General features: G+C 38.7%; 1 protein-coding gene across 12 annotated transcripts in view; it reads left to right on the top strand.

The window, feature by feature from the left end:
- The window catches only part of NPAS3 (neuronal PAS domain protein 3), a gene marked incomplete at its 5' end in the record, with an annotated part of 867,843 nt that overhangs the window by 416,491 nt on the left and 434,004 nt on the right, over positions 1 to 17,348 (top strand). For 6 of the 12 annotated variants that reach the window (XM_081229930.1, XM_081229935.1, XM_081229936.1 and 3 more), the window contains one exon: positions 10,426 to 10,502. In XM_081229930.1, the coding sequence (XP_081086056.1) occupies positions 10,426 to 10,502 (77 nt within the window). Of the gene's footprint in view, positions 1 to 10,419; positions 10,503 to 17,348 lie in introns of all 12 variants that reach the window. The other 6 variants (XM_081229934.1, XM_081229938.1, XM_081229940.1 and 3 more) reach the window with 1 other exon arrangement.

Consider the following 17,348-nt stretch of genomic DNA (forward strand, 5'->3'; position numbering starts at 1 on the left):
GTTTGGAGGTTCCTTAAAAAAGTAAAACTAGAACTACCATAGGACCCAGCAATCCCACTACTGGGCATATACACTGAGAAAACCATAATTCAAAAAGACACATGCACCCCAGTGTTCATTGCACCACTGTTTACAATAACCAGGTCATGGGAGCAACCTAAATGCCCATTGATAGATGAATGGGTAGAGAAGATGTGGTACATATATACAATGGAATATTACTCAGCCATAAAAAGGAACGAAAGTGGGTCATTTGTAGAGACGTGGTTGGACCTAGAGACTGTCATACAGAGTGAAGTAAGTCAGAAAGAGAAAAACAAATATCATATGTTAGTGCATATATGTGGAATCTAGAAAAATTGTACAGATGAACCAATTTGCAGGGCAGAAATAGAGGCACAGATGTAGAGAACAAGTGTATGGACCCCAAGGGGGGAAAGCCGTGGGGAAGTCGTGGTGGTGTGATCAATTGGGAGACTGGGACTGACATGTATACACTAATATGTATGAAATGGATAACTAACAAGAACCTGTTGTATAAAAAAATAATAAAATAAAATTCATAAAACAAAGATACATGCATCCCTATGTTCATAGCAGCACTATTCACAATAGCCAAAACATGGAAACAATCTAAATGTCCATCGACAGATGAATGGATAAACAATATGTGGTACGTATATACAATGGAATAGTACTCAACCATAAAAGAAGAAATGAAATAATGCCCTTTGCAGCAACATGGATGCAACCAGAGATTATCATACTAAGTGAAGTAAGTCAGAAAGAGAAAGACAAATACCATATGATATCACTTATATGTGGAATCTAAAATATGCCACAAATGAACCGATCTATATAACAGAAACAGACTCACAGACATAGAGAACAGACTTGTGGTTGCCATGGGGGAGTGGGGAAGGGAGAGGGATGGACAGGAGTTTGGGGTTGGTAGATGCAAACTATCACATTTAGAAAGGGTAAAGAACAAGGTCCTAATGTATAGCACAGGATATAATGTATATCAATATCCTGTGATAAACCATAATGGAAAAGAATATTAAAAATGTATGTATGTGTATAACTGAGTCACTTTGCTGTACAGCAGAGATTGGCATAACATTGTAAATCAACTATACTTCAATATAAAAAGGAAAGGTACTCTTAAAAAAACAAAAAGCAAAAAAACTCCAAGGTGTTAGGACAGTCCATCTGGTGACGGGGTTGCCTCACCCAGTGCCAAGCTGTCTTCTGTGGTGTAGGTGTGCACTTCAGGAACTTTGACTCAGGCAGTGCAGGAGGTTGAAGAGTAAAGTTAGGGTTTGCAGACAGAGCTGAGCGGACCTTGACTCTCCTGGGTGTAGTCATGCGACTGTTAAGCTGTAGTGTTGAGCCCCAAGAAGTTGATGTGGTAGTGGGGTACCCAGCCCTGCAAGTGTCTGTAGGAGTATGACAATCCATTGGGGTTGCAGCTTAAGGAAAAGCAAGCTGGAGGTGGCCAGATGGTGAGCCTGGAAGCTTGCACACGCAGCTATGTTAATGTGAAATGGTTCTTGCCTCTATGTCCAACCAGTGGATCCCAGGGTCTCGGTTATCATAGTTCACTGTCTGCATAACCTCAGCCTTCACACCACAGTTCCAGCAGTACCCCTATTCTGAAGCCTTTCCTGCCTCCACTCTCCCTACCCCCATCCTGAGTTGAGAGTTGAGAGTCACACATTTATTGTGTTTTATTCATTTGCTTATGTATCAGTCTTCCCACTAGAGTCCAATCACCTGGAGAGTCAGAATGGTGCCTTTTCATTTTTATATTCACTGACATAGTGCCAAGCAAAAAGTAGAGGCTCAGCATATTTTGCATGGATGCTTTTAGCTTTCTTCTGCTGACATATAAAGAAAGCACTCAGAAATGGAAATGGGAACCAGGCTTACATCACTAGCTCCTAGGTCATTGAGGTTAATATCTTCGATATTATAAATGTTTACTAAATTTTGGATAAGTAGATATAATACCGTGGCCTGAGATAGTTGAGCTCTGGAAGTGGATCAGTGTGACTTTTCAGTAGCAGGTGCGATTATCATCACAGCATCTCGTCCTTTGGGCCAACAGCCCACTACTTCATGGAACTATTTATGTTGACTGCTCTTTTGTCAGAAAGTCACTAAAGACACTGCCAAGCATTGATGTGGTCCAAGAGTGAGCTAGCAAGCGAGAGAATGTGAATATGGCTCAATATATGAATGGGTGAACAGGGGAAAGAGGAGGGGAAAGGGACAGAGACACTGCCTTCTTTCTACCTCGGAGACACAAGCTACTTCCTGCAGAGCCAGTGTTTCTTAGCTCCCTGTTGTATCACTGGCCTGGGAAAGCCTAGAGGATGGATAGAGCATTAGCCTGGAAGTAATAAAGTTGCGCCTGACTTACCTCACTATTTGTAGCAGATGTTACAAATGTCATAACATGAAGCTTTGGGATCAGACTTGGAAAAAAAAGATGAAGATAACACCTGTGGACTTTTTCCTTTTATCAGTGAGTGCTAACTGACACCATACAGATTCAGTGATAATCTCCACTCCCTTCCTGCTGGGCAGAATCATGCCACTGACAGTCTGTGTGCCACTGAGGTCAGAAGGGGTGACAGTTTTACAACGGCATTCAACTGAAAGGCTTTTAAGACAGTTTGCAAAATGAAAGTATAATAATCCATTTTTTTCAGCCCCTGCTGAGGGGACCTACCAAATCTAAGCCCCATTAAAAATTTAAACTTCTCAAAAACATTTCTAGCATATTATTGGAGGAGGTCATTTCTACCAATTAAAGGACAAGTAGCCAACTTTGCCCAGTTAGTGCTGCATTCAAATCCCAAATTAGATGCGTCCTCTCTAGTTTTCCCTTTGATAGCTATGGTCAGAATGTGCTTGGTGTCTTTCTGTGAATAGTGCCCTTAATTCATGCGATCTCGTGGTATTCCTTCCTGACATACACAGAGTAGGTGATTTGTAGAAGGTTGTCCTAGGAAGAAAAGGAACAAGAACAAAAGCAACAACAAGAAAAGAAGCAGCTCAGAGCTAGAGCTTGCAGATGGTACTCAAGGGACACCTTCCCACATCAGGCACGTGTTCGGGCTCTGAGCCCGGGCTGGTGTCTGCACTGCCCACTCCCTGTGGCCCACGGGACCCTTCTATCGCACAGGACTGCCTCGCTCAGTAGACTCTGTGTTGGTCATCTTTGTGCTTCCAGTGCCCAGCAGAGTGCCTGCCATGTAGTGAGGTTCAGTACGTGTTTGCTGCTATAGCCCTGAAGCCAGAATAAATTCGTTGATATCTTCTTGCTGAGTTCACGTTAGATAAAAATCAAGACCCTCTGCCACTCAAAGTTTCTCCTACTCTGCATTCTTCATTCTCAAGTCACTTTATAACTGCCTCACTCTTAAAACTTCCCCAGATTGAGAGGGAGTGCAATTCATGATATCCATATCTCTGCTGGAATCCAAAGACAGGAATTAGTCAGGGTCTATTTTTTTATCTTTTATTTATTTTGTACATATGAAGAGGAAATTTTCATTTCCTTCACTATGTAAAGGGAATTAAATAGTTAACTTTAAACTTTGCCTCCAAAGCAACCCCTGTAGCAGCAATTTGTTGAAGCCAAGAAATACATTCAGAAAAGGCTTCGAGTTGTGTTTGGACTTCCAAGTCCTTTAAAAGTGACGGTTTTTTTATATCCGTTGTTATGGAAATGATTAAGAAAGTTAAATTGGAATGATTACTACCTACCATTTTCAGAAAGTCCTGTTTGGATTTGCAACAGTTACTTTGAAGTAGCAAGAAATAAAGCAGGCCTTCATCTGTTAGTCCAATCCTGCCCTTACACCTCCATGCATCTCTTGAGGATTCCCCTCATGTGCCCCACTCCCCAACCTTCAGCCTAGACTGTGGATCACGCCTGTATGTTCCCAGGGTTTCTGTTCTCAGAGATGTTGACTGTCAGGGCTTCATCATTCCCTCAGGTGCTGTCACTCCAAACAGCAGCTTAACCCGTTGCCTTAAGAATTTCATTGTCAAGGGGAAGTTTGGGTTCCCTCAAGAAGAATGTTAATCAACTTCTATGTAGCCCGTATAAGGTAAATACAATAGCTCCTATAGTAACTTCCAGATTGTCAGAGAATGGCTATTCCTCTTTCCCCAGCTACAGATGAAGAAATATCTGCTTTGGTAAGTCTCATTTCCTTCAGTGGAAAAGCAAGGCAGGTGGGCAAAATGACTTTTTCTTTTTATATATATATATATATTTATTTATTTATTTTTGGCTGCATTGTGTCTTCGTTGCTGTGCGTGGGCTTTTCTCTAGTTGCGGCGAGTGCAGGCTTCTCTTGTTGTGGAGCACGGACTCTAGGCTTGTGGGCTTCAGTAATTGTGGCTTGCGGACTCAGTAGCTGTGGCTCGCGGGCTCTAGAGCGCAGGCTCAGTAGTTGTGGCGCGCAGGCTTAGTTGCTCCACGGCATGTGGGGTATTCCCGGACCAGGGCTCAAACCCGTGCCCCCTGCATTGGCAAGCGGATTCTTAACCACTGCGCCACCAGGCAAGTCCCAAAATGACACTAAAATGGAAACTCAGTACTAAAAAGAAGTCCCTGTAATTTGTACAAAAACCTTTTCAAGACTTATTAAAGTAATACTTGGGTGCTATTTCACTTTTAGACAATTTTGCCATTTTGATGGAGAAAAGTTTTGTAAAGAAAAGTTTTCAAAAATATGTGAATACTACTTAGTTCTTCAGAAGATAAGAAGCGCATGATAAACACATCCTTGTTTAAACAGATCTGTTTGACTGTTGTGTTTCCCCTTAGTTTGTACTAGTTGAAGCCATACAGATAGACTTTTTTGGGAAAAGCAGACATGGTTCCTTCTTCTTAAGTTCAGCAATTCATTTGTAAATATTAATACTCTCACAGTCATATCACCCTTAATGATTTTCCCTAATATATTCAATCCATACTTAAAATGTGGGAGAAATTTAAATGTGTTGCATCAAAGAATTTTTTGAATCAGCATAAGACTTCTTAGAGTTTCAATTATTTTAATAGGTTCAATTATTTTAAATACCTCTTTTGTCTAAATGGCTAATAATTGTTAATGGGTTTGAGATACGAATTATTAAGATGTATTTTTTTTATTTTAAAAAATATTATACATATGAATTTAAAAATAAACCCAAACTGTACTATTTTTGAATATGGGAGGTTTTCCTTCTTATATTTAATGTTAATCTAACATTCAAATGCCGGATTAATAATACTTGTCCCTATTTCTCTTCTCTGGTCCTCAGTTATCCTGTATTTTAAGTGGCAAAAAACTAATCTTGGTTGAAAGTACACTGTAAAAGCATTGTTATTCTTTGTTTTCAGATATTTGCATTATGCATTGTGTGGAAACTCCACATATCCTGCTTTTGACAATAGAGTTTCTGTTTTAGTGCCGCTGTATGGGTTAAGCTGGTACCTAACACTGGTTATTTGAGTGTATCATCTCCATCCCAACCTGAAATTCCCCCAATGTTTAGGGCGTGCACAAACAATGAGGAATTTAGTGTTGAAAGGGTACAAATTGTGAATCTGGGCAGTAGGCAGAGCTGTGAGAATAAGTGTCAGAATGAAGAATTGGTCCCATAGTCAATGAAGGCATATAAATGTTTATTTTATATAAAGGGAAACACACACGCACACACAACTGCATACCTCATAAACTTCTGAGGCTCCTGGGAAAACCCTCCCCGGCTTCATTTGCCCTACAGTGAGGGAGGCTAATTGACATTCTTCAAAGGAAATCCCTTTTCTTCTCTTTGGTAGCCATGGAAAGACTCATTAAGCATTCTGTTCTTCTTTCTTTCCCAGACCCTGACTTTGCTTAGCCCAAGTGCTAAAGCCCAGGGAGTGATGTCGGGGTTTCATTAAGCATGCCCTTGAGTCCTCTCTTCCCCCAAGCTCAGTGTGGGAACAGAGCCTTGCCCCTTAGATGACAGATTCAGAGGGTACCCATAAAAGCTTGCCTTTTTACTCGGTGGCTGATTTTACTCTTGAAATAGCACCTGCAGCATGTTAAGGCGACATTCACCCATGCTGCCATTCTGCTCCCCATGGAGGGAGAGCTGGATGAGAAAGTAGCTCTAAAATGGTCTTCCCTATCTGCTAATGACAACTTTTTCCAAATAAAACAATCTCTTGGAAACCCTGCCTCACGATGTCATACTCTACCTTTGAATATCTTTTTCAAGTGATCCCTGAAATAATGAGCCCCTTTCTCTCTCTCCCTGCCTGTGGTTCACCTTCCCACTGTGAGCTGCGCTGGTGGGGAGCTGGGGCAGTGCCAGCTTCTCTGGAAGTGGGGGTGGGGAGGGTTGGGAGGAAAAGGGCAAGGCAGGACACAAGGCGAGAAGGGCTCGTGACTTTTCCCTCTTTCATTATGTGTGTCCACTGAGCTGTCCTGTTTCTGTTTTGTAATGGGTTCTTATGTGGCAAGCTGACCTTTTGGCTGAATAGGTCAAACTCCCACTGAGCGATAATCCTCAGCCTTCCTGGTGTTTGTGCATCCCCGAAGGTGACAGGCACTGGTTAGGAATATGACTGGGAGTGTGTGGTATATTTCCCCAAAGAGGAATTGTCTTTTACTGCACTTAATTAATTCTCAAAGACTACCTCACAAGGTTATGCGGAAGAGTCTAGATGAGAGTATTTCTGCTGACATTGTTGAGGGACAAAACTAATTTTTCAGATACATATTTCAGATTGGGGTTTTCTTCTGTCTTTCATTTTTTAATGAGAGAAAGGCCAAAGGCACAATCCTAATGATTCGTCATATCATTTTAGAATTCTGAGACAATCAGAATTTCTTTAGTTGATTTTTAAAAATCTTTCTCCCTATCTATCTCTTCCATTTAAAGTCTCTTAAAACTCTAGGCGTTTTATTTCTAACCCTTGAAAAACATGAGAGGATCATGTTGTGGTCTTGATAATTATATGCTGGGCCTAGGTTTGTTTTGAATTGCTTAAAATTTTCTTATGGAACGTTTATTAGGTCTTATAACACTAGTTACCCTACAGTAGCTAGCAGTTTTCAGCGTCAAATAGGTACTCAGTAAATGCTGAATCAAATTGGAATTACTATAGCTTGATTTTTTTTTCTTTTAACAGTTTATATAACCTGTTCAGTTGATACAACTCTCACATCTCACTGTCAGTGACTTAAGAGGTATAATCCTCACAGATATGGGATTATGTGTTCCATTTATTTAGCAATGTGCTGTGCATTTTTTAGTTAATTTAGTGTTCTTTAAATTTCAAACGCAGTGTCTTTTCATTGAACAGACAAATGAATGAAGTGTCTGTAGATCAGATAAAGCATTGACCTATTCAGCAATAAGAAGTATGCAGTGTGTGCGGGCTACCAAATGGTTTTAGAAACTGTCAACTTCCTAAATAAAACAATCTGAGAGAGCTTCATAAGCAACGTATTACTTTTCTGAGAAGGGTGAGCCTCACCGAGGAAATGCCTCTTTAGTTTTTCTTTAAGCATGAATGATAATCCATAAACACAATGACATTAACATAGAGGAACAAAATAACTGTTTGCATCGTTCCTGAGTTATCAGATTATTGTCTAAATACTCAAAATACCAAATGTGGTAGGATGAAAAGTACAAGATAAAAAGTACATTATTTAACATCTATTCGGTTACCAATAATGCTACAGTCAGAGCTGGGCTTCTACTGGGGGCATAATGGACTCCTGTTTAACATATTTATGTTGGTTGTAAAATTAGGAACTGTCATTACAGCCCCATATCACCTGCATAAGTGCAAAACATATAAATCAAGAGAAGTTCCAGTGCCATAAAAATGCCATTGAAGAGAAAAGCATGAAACCACTTACAAGATGCTTGTATGTTATGCTAGCGTGTACTAGGATGCACACTCAGATTTCTAGAGGGTCTGAAGAACAAAGAAAAATAACTATGCAGGAAGGACTCATGGATAGAAGAGCTGATGAAGGCATGTGGGATCCCCAGGCTGACTAAGGAGCTTTTAAAATAAAATTCCTAATTGTTTATGCATTTGCAACATTTACTTCGAGAACAGCTGAGCCCTAAGTTGAGGAAAGGCGGGAAAAGAAAGGCCATCAATGGGCAGGCTTAAATAACCCCTGCAGGACCCCACTGTAGTCCCCTGTCTCCATGCTTCTAGAGGGCAGTCGTTACTGGAGCAGGCTTCTTGGGCCTTCTAGTAAATAAGCATGCTCCTTTCCTGTGATGTTTTAGGGTCCTCTGTAGGTTGGTGGCCGTTGCTCTCTTGCCCCACTCTTAATCCAGTTCTTTGGAGAATAGTCTCTGTTCTCTAAGATCAACCCATTTCTTCCGTGAGGTACAATGGTTTATTTTGAACTTCATAATTGGAAGTCCTGAAATGCCCCCACATTATGAACTATTAATAAGGAGCTTTCTGGATCCTAATTACTGCCTCAAAAACAGAGTGGACACTTTTGAAGTTTTTCAACACCCCCCTTCTGCCTCCCCAAAGCTCCCCTCCCCCCAACAATCTTAACAAACAAACAAAAAAAAGAACTGCAGATTTTATTCATGTGGGATCATTCACACCAAGCTACCATAATGTGCAATTAACACTCTAGAAACTGAAAACAGTATTCAGCAAGACAGCTGCATTATCAAAAATGCCAAAGGAGTTTTGAAGGGAGTAATGTGCATGTTAGAATAGGAAATTAATCAGAAATGCCACACACCCAGTAGTACTGTCTTAAGTACATCTTAGATTAAAAATTTAAAAATCATATGTCTATGCTTACAGTAATGATTAGTCTTAGGATAGAAAACTGATTTTTTCTATTTTAAGAATATTCGTTGTGTGTTTTGCTTCTGAAGCAAATGAAGAATTTGGAATTGAGGTCTTTGAGATCCCTTCCAACTGGAGTATTCTTTGATAATAATCACTCTTCAATTATATTTTATAAATTTTCCCATTGAAAATAATGCCCCTTTTATTTCTTCTTGCTAGTGATAATGATACTTACCACTCATGCTATTTTCAAAGTGCCTTTCAGACCTGGCAGACATTAGCTTGCAATTGCAGGGGTAAACTGCCTATTTTGCACAGCACAATAATCATAAGTACATTTATATTATAATCCCTACTAAGCTATGGATCCAACTGACTGACTTAGGAACTGAAACGCAGCAGAATTATCCCAGCAGCATTTTGCTGGAATTTTCTTGTCAACTAGCTAAAAGTGTTTTGAGAAGTAAGAAAGTAGGGGGGTTGATTTTATTTTCAATTTATAGTGTCTAGGTTTGAGAGAATAGAGGTTTGTCGTACAATTTTTAAGAAAAGCAGGAAGACATAAGGAATGTACTTGTTGGAAATATGGAAAAGTTCTGAATATTTTTGTTCATAAATTACTGGAAAGCAAATTGATTTTTATGTTTGAGAACTTTTTGAAACAGGGAAAATAGCCAGAACAGATTCAAAAGCAAATTGTGACCCCATTCCAAAAAATAACTTGTAAAGAGAAGGCCCTCAATTTTGGATCCCCAAATATCATGCCTTAAGCTCTTTTGTTAGGGGTTGAGAGGCCCTTTAGGTGTATGTGCCTGCAGACAGCACATGTAGGGTATGCCAGGAAGAGAAAGACAAACTGTAAGTTAGTAGGAGAACAGAAGTATACAGATAAGAAGACAGTCACTGACCTGCAAGACACATGCTGGGCAAGCATCCACCTGGGCTCCCTGTGGGTCCTGTAGGAATAGTTACATGTGAATGTTCAGTAAATATGAAATCCAGCCATCCTGAGACACTTAACACTAGTGCAAACAGTCATTAATGAGAATCTCTTAGCCGACATGTGCTTATTAAATTATGATAAAGTTATTGCATTAGAACATTAAAAAAGTCCTGTTTGCTTTTTTCTAGCCTAGAGGATACTAAACATTCAGGTTTCTCTGGGAGGAAAAGGCAATATGTATATGCTTTAAAAAGAACAATACCTAAATTTTAAGAAAAACAGTTTACCAATTTATTTTAAAAGAACGTGAACATTCATATTTGTTTTGTTTTGTTTTTATGCTCCAGTGTAGGAAAAATTGTTCAAAAAGGAAAAGAAAAAATTTTTAAGTCTGGATATGATTTTTAATGTTTGTGGAAGTTGATATTCTGAGATGGAAATTCACCCTAGGCTCTGATTTTGCTCAGGCAACTCAGAAGCAAAGTTAACACTGGGTTGTGTTAACTTCAGATCTCTTTGATATAGTAGCTGTCTAGTGATACAATTACAGAGAAATGAAGCCGAAGGTGTAAATCAGAGTCCCAACTTAATTTTTTTTTCTTTCTTTCTTTTCTCTTCTTTTTCTTTTAAGTTATAGGTGCGCAGCGAAGGAGAAGCCCCAGTGCACTGGCCATTGAAGTATTTGAAGCACATTTGGGAAGTCACATTTTGCAGGTACCTTTAAATGAAAAAGAAGCTTGCTTATATTTTACTAAGAAAAATCCATATGTTTAGTCTTTTTATAAAATGTCTTTTATTGCAGCTATGTATATGACTGTTGCTATTTTATCTTGGAATTCTGAAATTCTTATGAACTTATTTTTTTCTTTTTAGAAAGCCATCCCTTGAGAGCATATTAATGAGAAAGGGAGGGCAAGTATTATTTGTGCTATAATAATTGAGATGAATTGCACTATTCAGTTGATGCACAATGTATAGTAGCTGGCTGTTCCCAGAATGATTGTGTGTGCTGCATTTGTAAGTGGACATAAGTGTGTGTCTTTGGAGCTCTATATTGTTTTTGGAACAGCAAAAAAGTTTTGTTGTGAAAGTAGTGTGACATTTTTATGTGTTGTCAAATTTCAGTTGTTCTTTGCTTGAGTTTGTATTCATAAGTGCTTCCAATCCTAATGTTTGTTCCCCCAAATTACAGTCTCTGTCAGGGTGAGATGTTAGAGTACGTTTTTAAGTAAAAGGAGACAAATAGTAATAATTTGATTTTTTCCAGTGACTTTCATGACAAATGACTGTGAGGGTGACTAGGGTGGACCTGTAGTTATTTACTCTTGGAGAAAATTGATCACAAACTTAGCACCTCACTTACTCAAAACTTGTTCTCTTAAGACTTTGCCATCAATTTGACCCATCTTCCTTTATCCACGGGGCAATTGTTCTACGTTGTTTCTGTTTCCAGGATAAATGTTGCCCTTGCCAAAGCTTTTTTTCTTTACCATGTAAAATACATTTTTAACATGGAATTAGAGAAACAGACACATGTGGGATGTTTAGGCATCTTAATTTGAAAAAGATGGTTATGTTTTTCTTAGATGAGATTTGGGGTAAACATAAAGCTAAACTCCAGATTCCTGTCCATTCAGAGTAATTTTTGTTAAAAAAAAAAAAAGGCCTCTATGGTGCTTTCATTTTCTAGATAGCCGAAAGTAGTACTGAATCTACCATATTATTTCTGACAATATGTACCCTAGAAAACTGCTAGCATCACATGTCCATGGTCACATCAGAGTGGTTCTCCAAAATGGTTCCTTGGCTGGCAGCTTCAGTATCACCTGAGACACTGGTTCAGAGGACAAATTCCTGAGCCTCTCCTGGACCTGGTAAATCAGGATCTTCAGGGTGAAATCCAGGAATCTGTTATTTTTAGTAACCCTTTGAGATAATTTTGATGTTTTATTAGGTCTGAGATGTCACAATTCACATTTGCAAATTTAAGGCCCTGAAAAGTCTTCCTTTATTTATTTTTATTTATTTCGATATTTCTCATTTCTCCACTAATATCTGTTAACATCCCATAGAACTGATGTTTCTTGAACTACACCTTGGGAGATGCTATTCTATTGTGCACATAAAGTTTTGAATTACCTTTGCAATAGGTTAGGTTCAGGGATACAGAGAGGATATTTCTTTCTAAAACTTTGAGTTTTTATTTTCCTCTCTTCTGTACACTTTTGTGCATAATCTCCTTTATAAGTTTTGTATGAGTGATACCATATATACCACTGTCCCTCTGTATTTGTGGGGGATTGGTTTCAGGACCCCTGTGGATACCAAAATCTGTGGTTGTTTGAGTCACTTATATAAAATGGCATAGAATTTGTATATAACCTACGCATATCCTCTCATATACTTTAAGTCATCTCTAGATTACTTGTAATACCTAATAACATGTAAATGCTATATAGATTGTTGGTAGCATGTGGCAAGTTTAGATTTTTCTTTGTGGAACTTTCTGGATTTTTTTCGAATATCTTTGATCCGTGTTGGTTGAATCTGTGGATACGTATGACCAATTGTACATTGTTAGATTCTGATGTGATCCAGGATGACTCCTATTTATATTCTGATGCAGTCAGTGCATAAGGCTTTATCAGTGAGAGAAATGGTTCAAACGGTATTCTATCATCCTGTAAAAGCTCTCTGGAAATCGTGAGTTCAGTGTTCTGTAGGGAGGCCTGTAGGGAGGCGGACTTAGGAGCTGCAAGAATTTGAAACTAATTTAAAACACAAAACTTAGGGATTTGAATGGAACATAAGGTCAGTGAGAGCAACGTAGAGTTATAATATAGGATGGCTGTCCCCAGTGCCAGTTCAACATTGGACTCCATTGAGAGAACAGAGGATCTAGATGAGGCTGCTGAGATCTCTGCTCTTTGGTTTGGTCACACCCGCCTTAGACAACACTCTTCAAGAGAAACATAGACAGCTGGATGTCATTTGGAGTGGAATAACTAGATGGGTTTGTGAACTAGAAATCGGGTCACATGAGGTGTGGCAAAGGGCTTGGTGAAGCTACGTGTGGAAAACACGTGGCATAAAAGGGACATTAATATCCTCTCTATCTATCTGAAGGCCTCATGCCAAAAAAAAAAAAAAAAAGAATTAGATACATTCTGTATAGCTTCAGAGTGTAGAAAGAAGAGAAAGGGGTGAAAATTGAATAGAAAAAGAAATCACCTTCATATAACAAAACTTGCAAATAGGGCTGTCTATATCTCCAACATGCTCAAAGCCTTTAGCCTTAGGAGAAGTATAGGTGGCTTGGTAAGGATGCTTTCAAGAAAGTCAGACATCCAAGTGTGGTTGCCCTAGATAGTCTTGAAATTGTCATAGAAACTAGAAATTCCTATCATTAGATTCTAAAACCAAAGGTTATGGAGGGGAAGAACTGTATATGCTCCTCAAAATGATATGCTAGAATTGTAGGCAGGCAGGGGTTGGGAAGTAGTAGTACCAAGAAGGGCTTCCTTTAAGCTATCTGGTTAGATATCTTCCCTCCTAGCAGGATAACTCTTGAACCCATAGATCTGTGTCTGTACCACATTCAAAGTATCTCGGTAGTCTGCTAGGGTAAGATGAATTCCTTATTTTCCTTCAGAGGGTTCCATAGTTGAATCTGGTTGATTCATGGGCACTGGGATGAATTCTTTCTTCCTTCCTTCTCTCCTACCATTCTTTCATTTGCAAATATCTGAAAAAAACCCTGTGTGGTCAACAAGGTGGGTGTGGTCTATAATATCACAGTTTATCATCATTATGAAAAAAGAAAAAAAGTAAATACTTAGTAACAACAGAATTTGCTGTAGTAGGCACATGGCTGCTCTCCTTAACTAGCTTGCAATCATTTGGTTAAAGAACCAGGAAGCTTCATAAAGTGAGAAGCATCACAGTGGTCAAGTACTATGGGGCTGCGAAAGAGCGAGGCTCTGAATTTGCGACAAGGCATCAGAGAAGACGTCTCAAGTTGTTGATGGATGAATAGGAGTTTATTAGGCAAATACAGTGGAAGGATATTGCAATCAAAGAAATGTCAAACACAAAGGCATGGGGGCAAGTCATAATAGATCTTGTTTGGGGACTGTTAAGCTGTTCAATTTGATGGCTGTTTTACATGCACAGGGGAGCATGTAAGAGATAAAGATGGAGAGCTTATGATCCATATTGCACAGGCCCAGTGAGCAAAGCCAGGATTCTATAACCAGCAATGAGCCTGTGGAGAAGGCTTTCATACAAGGGTGACAAGGTAAATATTTGGTTTGTTTCTGGAGTTATTATTAAAATACAGTCTAGGAAGCCTTTGGGTTGTGAGAGGCTATTATAAAGAGACAATTTAGGAAATTATTACAACAGTCCAAATGAAGATCTTATCCAAGATAGAAGCTCTATTAATGGAGACACGGTAGGGAATTGGGATAGAATTATTGGCACATGGTATGAATTAGATATGAAAGGCTAGGGAATGATAGGAGTTAACAATGACCACAGGTTTTCTAGAATGGTAACTAGCTACCTAATGATCCTCTTGCCTGAGAGACGTTGAAAGGGATATCCTCTTACATAGCCAAGTCCCTAAGAGGTAAGCCGTTGGAAACCAGAGTCTGATCCTCTAGAGCAAGATCAAGGCAAGGGGTAAAAATAGGGCTGGGGATTACTGATCACTAGTGTGTAGATGAATGGTAGTTCAAATCAAGCAGTGAGTTGCAGACCGATGGAAATGATATGGAACAAAGAGAGAAAAGGGTTGAGGAGAGGCAACCCCATATATATCATCACTTTAAGATGCAAGTAGAAAATGAGAGAGGAGTAGACAGAAAGATAAGAGGAAACCACAGGATTTGATTTTGCTTAAGGAAGAAGTATCAAGGTGACTGAGGATATAAATCCTTCAGTAGGGTAACCACTGAAGAGATGTCATGGGTTTTGTCAATTAAAACAATTGCAGTAAAAATTTAGGTGCAGAAGACAAACCAAAAGAGTGATAGAAGGTAGAAGTGTCTGGATGTTTGCTGTAAAGGATGGATGGGAGATGAGAAGATAGTGTTACGGGAAAATTTTGTATTTAATGTTGTTTAGAGTATGTTTATATCTCTGAGATTCATGGGGTCAAGCATTGGTCAATGATATGCTCTTTAGCAATCATCTTTTTAAAAATCAATATCTAGTGGTCATGTCTGCATTAGGAAAGGATAAGCTTTCATTATTATTAATGGCTATATGCCATTCCATACTGTGGATGTATAATTAACCATTTTATTTTTTTGTCATTGAGTATTTTGATTATACCTATAAGCTTGCATTTCTGATGAAAATACCAAGGGAAGTGTGTTTTAATTAGAAAAGGCCTAATCCAGTTTGATTTTAGCTTAAATTTATCGAATTTTTGGTATGTATTAAGTTCTCTGTATTGTGCTACTCTGCTTATATCATCAGTTAGTACTTACAATAGGTACCTGTGAGACAGGTGCTCTGATTGCATGTCTTACAATTGAGTAAACTAAGATTTCTTAGAAAACTCACATAACTGACTGACATTCACATGGCTACTTAAGTGAGAGCTGAATTTGAACCCAAGATGTTAGATTATAAATACTTGCCAAGAAATGATGAGGACATTTTAAAAGACAATGGTAATAAAAGGAAAGAATTTATATTTGGAGTGAACAGGATTAGGGATCTGATGGAATTGGAGGGTAAAATAGAGATCAGTTCTGAACACCAGGATGGGGCTCAGGAAGTACCTGGGTATTCTCTGCACCAGGTGCCAAGCCTCCCTTTTCCTCATGCCCCCCATGATGTTTTGTGGAAAAGCGTGCTAAGGACCCCTTGGTGTAGAGAGCTGGGGGTGGGGGATGAAGACAGACTCCTTAATTTTTGATCCATCCATTCTGTGGGCTACAATATATGTGTTTGCCGTGTGCATCTTATTAGCCATATGTTCTCTTAGGAAAAATTAGAAAGTTTGGTGGATCCTTTAAAATGTGACTTCTTTCCTCCTGAGAGGGGAAAAGAAATAAACATAATGGTGATTCTGTCAATATAAAAATCAACTGTTGCAAAGTTATTTTCCAATTTAATGATCCAATACCAGTGTATATAGGCAAGGCCATCACCCAGGCTGTGTACTGTGTAATTCTGGGACCACCATTCACATCATATACACAAAAGCCTCACTACTGACTATGACCCTTAGTAGCCCCAGTGAACCTGTAGCTGCTTCAGGCATGGATTTCAGGACAGGGGCATCTTCTGCAGGAGAGGTGAGGCATTCAAGGGATGTCAGCCTTGCAGCTGCACAACTATGTGGTGTAGGCACTGGGCCTGAGTCAAGGCATTTATTTGACTTTATTCTTCTTTGACTTTTATTAATAAGAGGAGGAACAGGGGGGCAAGGGGTCAAGATTGAGAACTGTGCTATTTGTGACAGGCTAAGTAAAAATCCAAGAACTTTAGGTCATTATATGAAATCTTTCCTGAATATAGTACTTGTGACTAAGCACTAATTTGGTTCCTGCTTTAAAAGCTTTCTTTAGGCATTATTGTTCTCGCTTCATTATTCCTTAATATTAAAAATATGAGTGAATATTTACTTTTACTTTTCCAGTTTAGAGACCAGATAGAATATTCATATTTTACTTCATCAAAGTTAACGAAACAGAAAGTGGTAACAAATATCATCTTCGTAACTCATAAAATTAACTAGTGGAATGACTTTCCCTTAGGTGCCAGATTTATGAATGGAGTGCTTTAATTATTTGCATGCCCTTAGCAGAAGGGTTTAAGTTATTTTTTCATTCTGTAAATAAAGCTTATATAATTGTTTTATGAAATTGTGGCATTGTCTTTGCATACTCCATAGTAATGCCGCTTTACTTACCTCACAGGTGTCAAAACAAAGCAATCAGATCAAACCTTGTATGTGGAAGATCTTTAGGATTTATATTTGTATTCATTGTGAGCACATTATGGTAAACTACAGATAGGTATATGTTACATAACTGACATTGAGTAATACATGTCATTACTAATAACTATTACTTATAAACTGAAGGATGGTTTTTATCCATAACTACTTTTGGGTATTACAATAAATGAAATTTTGTGAGTTGGATGAATATAATCATAAGTACCCACACTTTTGTATATAAATGGTACAGAACTAAAATTATTATTTAAATGAAGTCTTGGGAGAATAAAAATATTCTATAAGAAATGCCTTAAAGGGAGATAATGGTGGAAGTGTGGCATCCCAGTGTTAGTTTTGGATTTGTCTATGTTGCATGAACCCTCCTATATCTGTTATTGACTCTGCATTATTTCTGGGTATTAAGACATTTTTGTATTACTGTTATGGCATTCAAACCCCACAAATGAAAGAGAATACCATGTGCAGGTGCTTTGAGGAAGACCAAGAACATTCCAGTGTTACAGCATAGCACCTGAGGGTCTCTGCCTGGGAGTGCACAGAAGAGGCTGGGAAGAGAAGTCTCATGACTGCGTGTCTTCCTC

Source organism: Mesoplodon bidens, assembly GCF_964165515.1.
Source record: "Mesoplodon bidens genome assembly, chromosome: 3".
NCBI classification, from domain to species: domain Eukaryota; kingdom Metazoa; phylum Chordata; class Mammalia; order Artiodactyla; family Ziphiidae; genus Mesoplodon; species Mesoplodon bidens.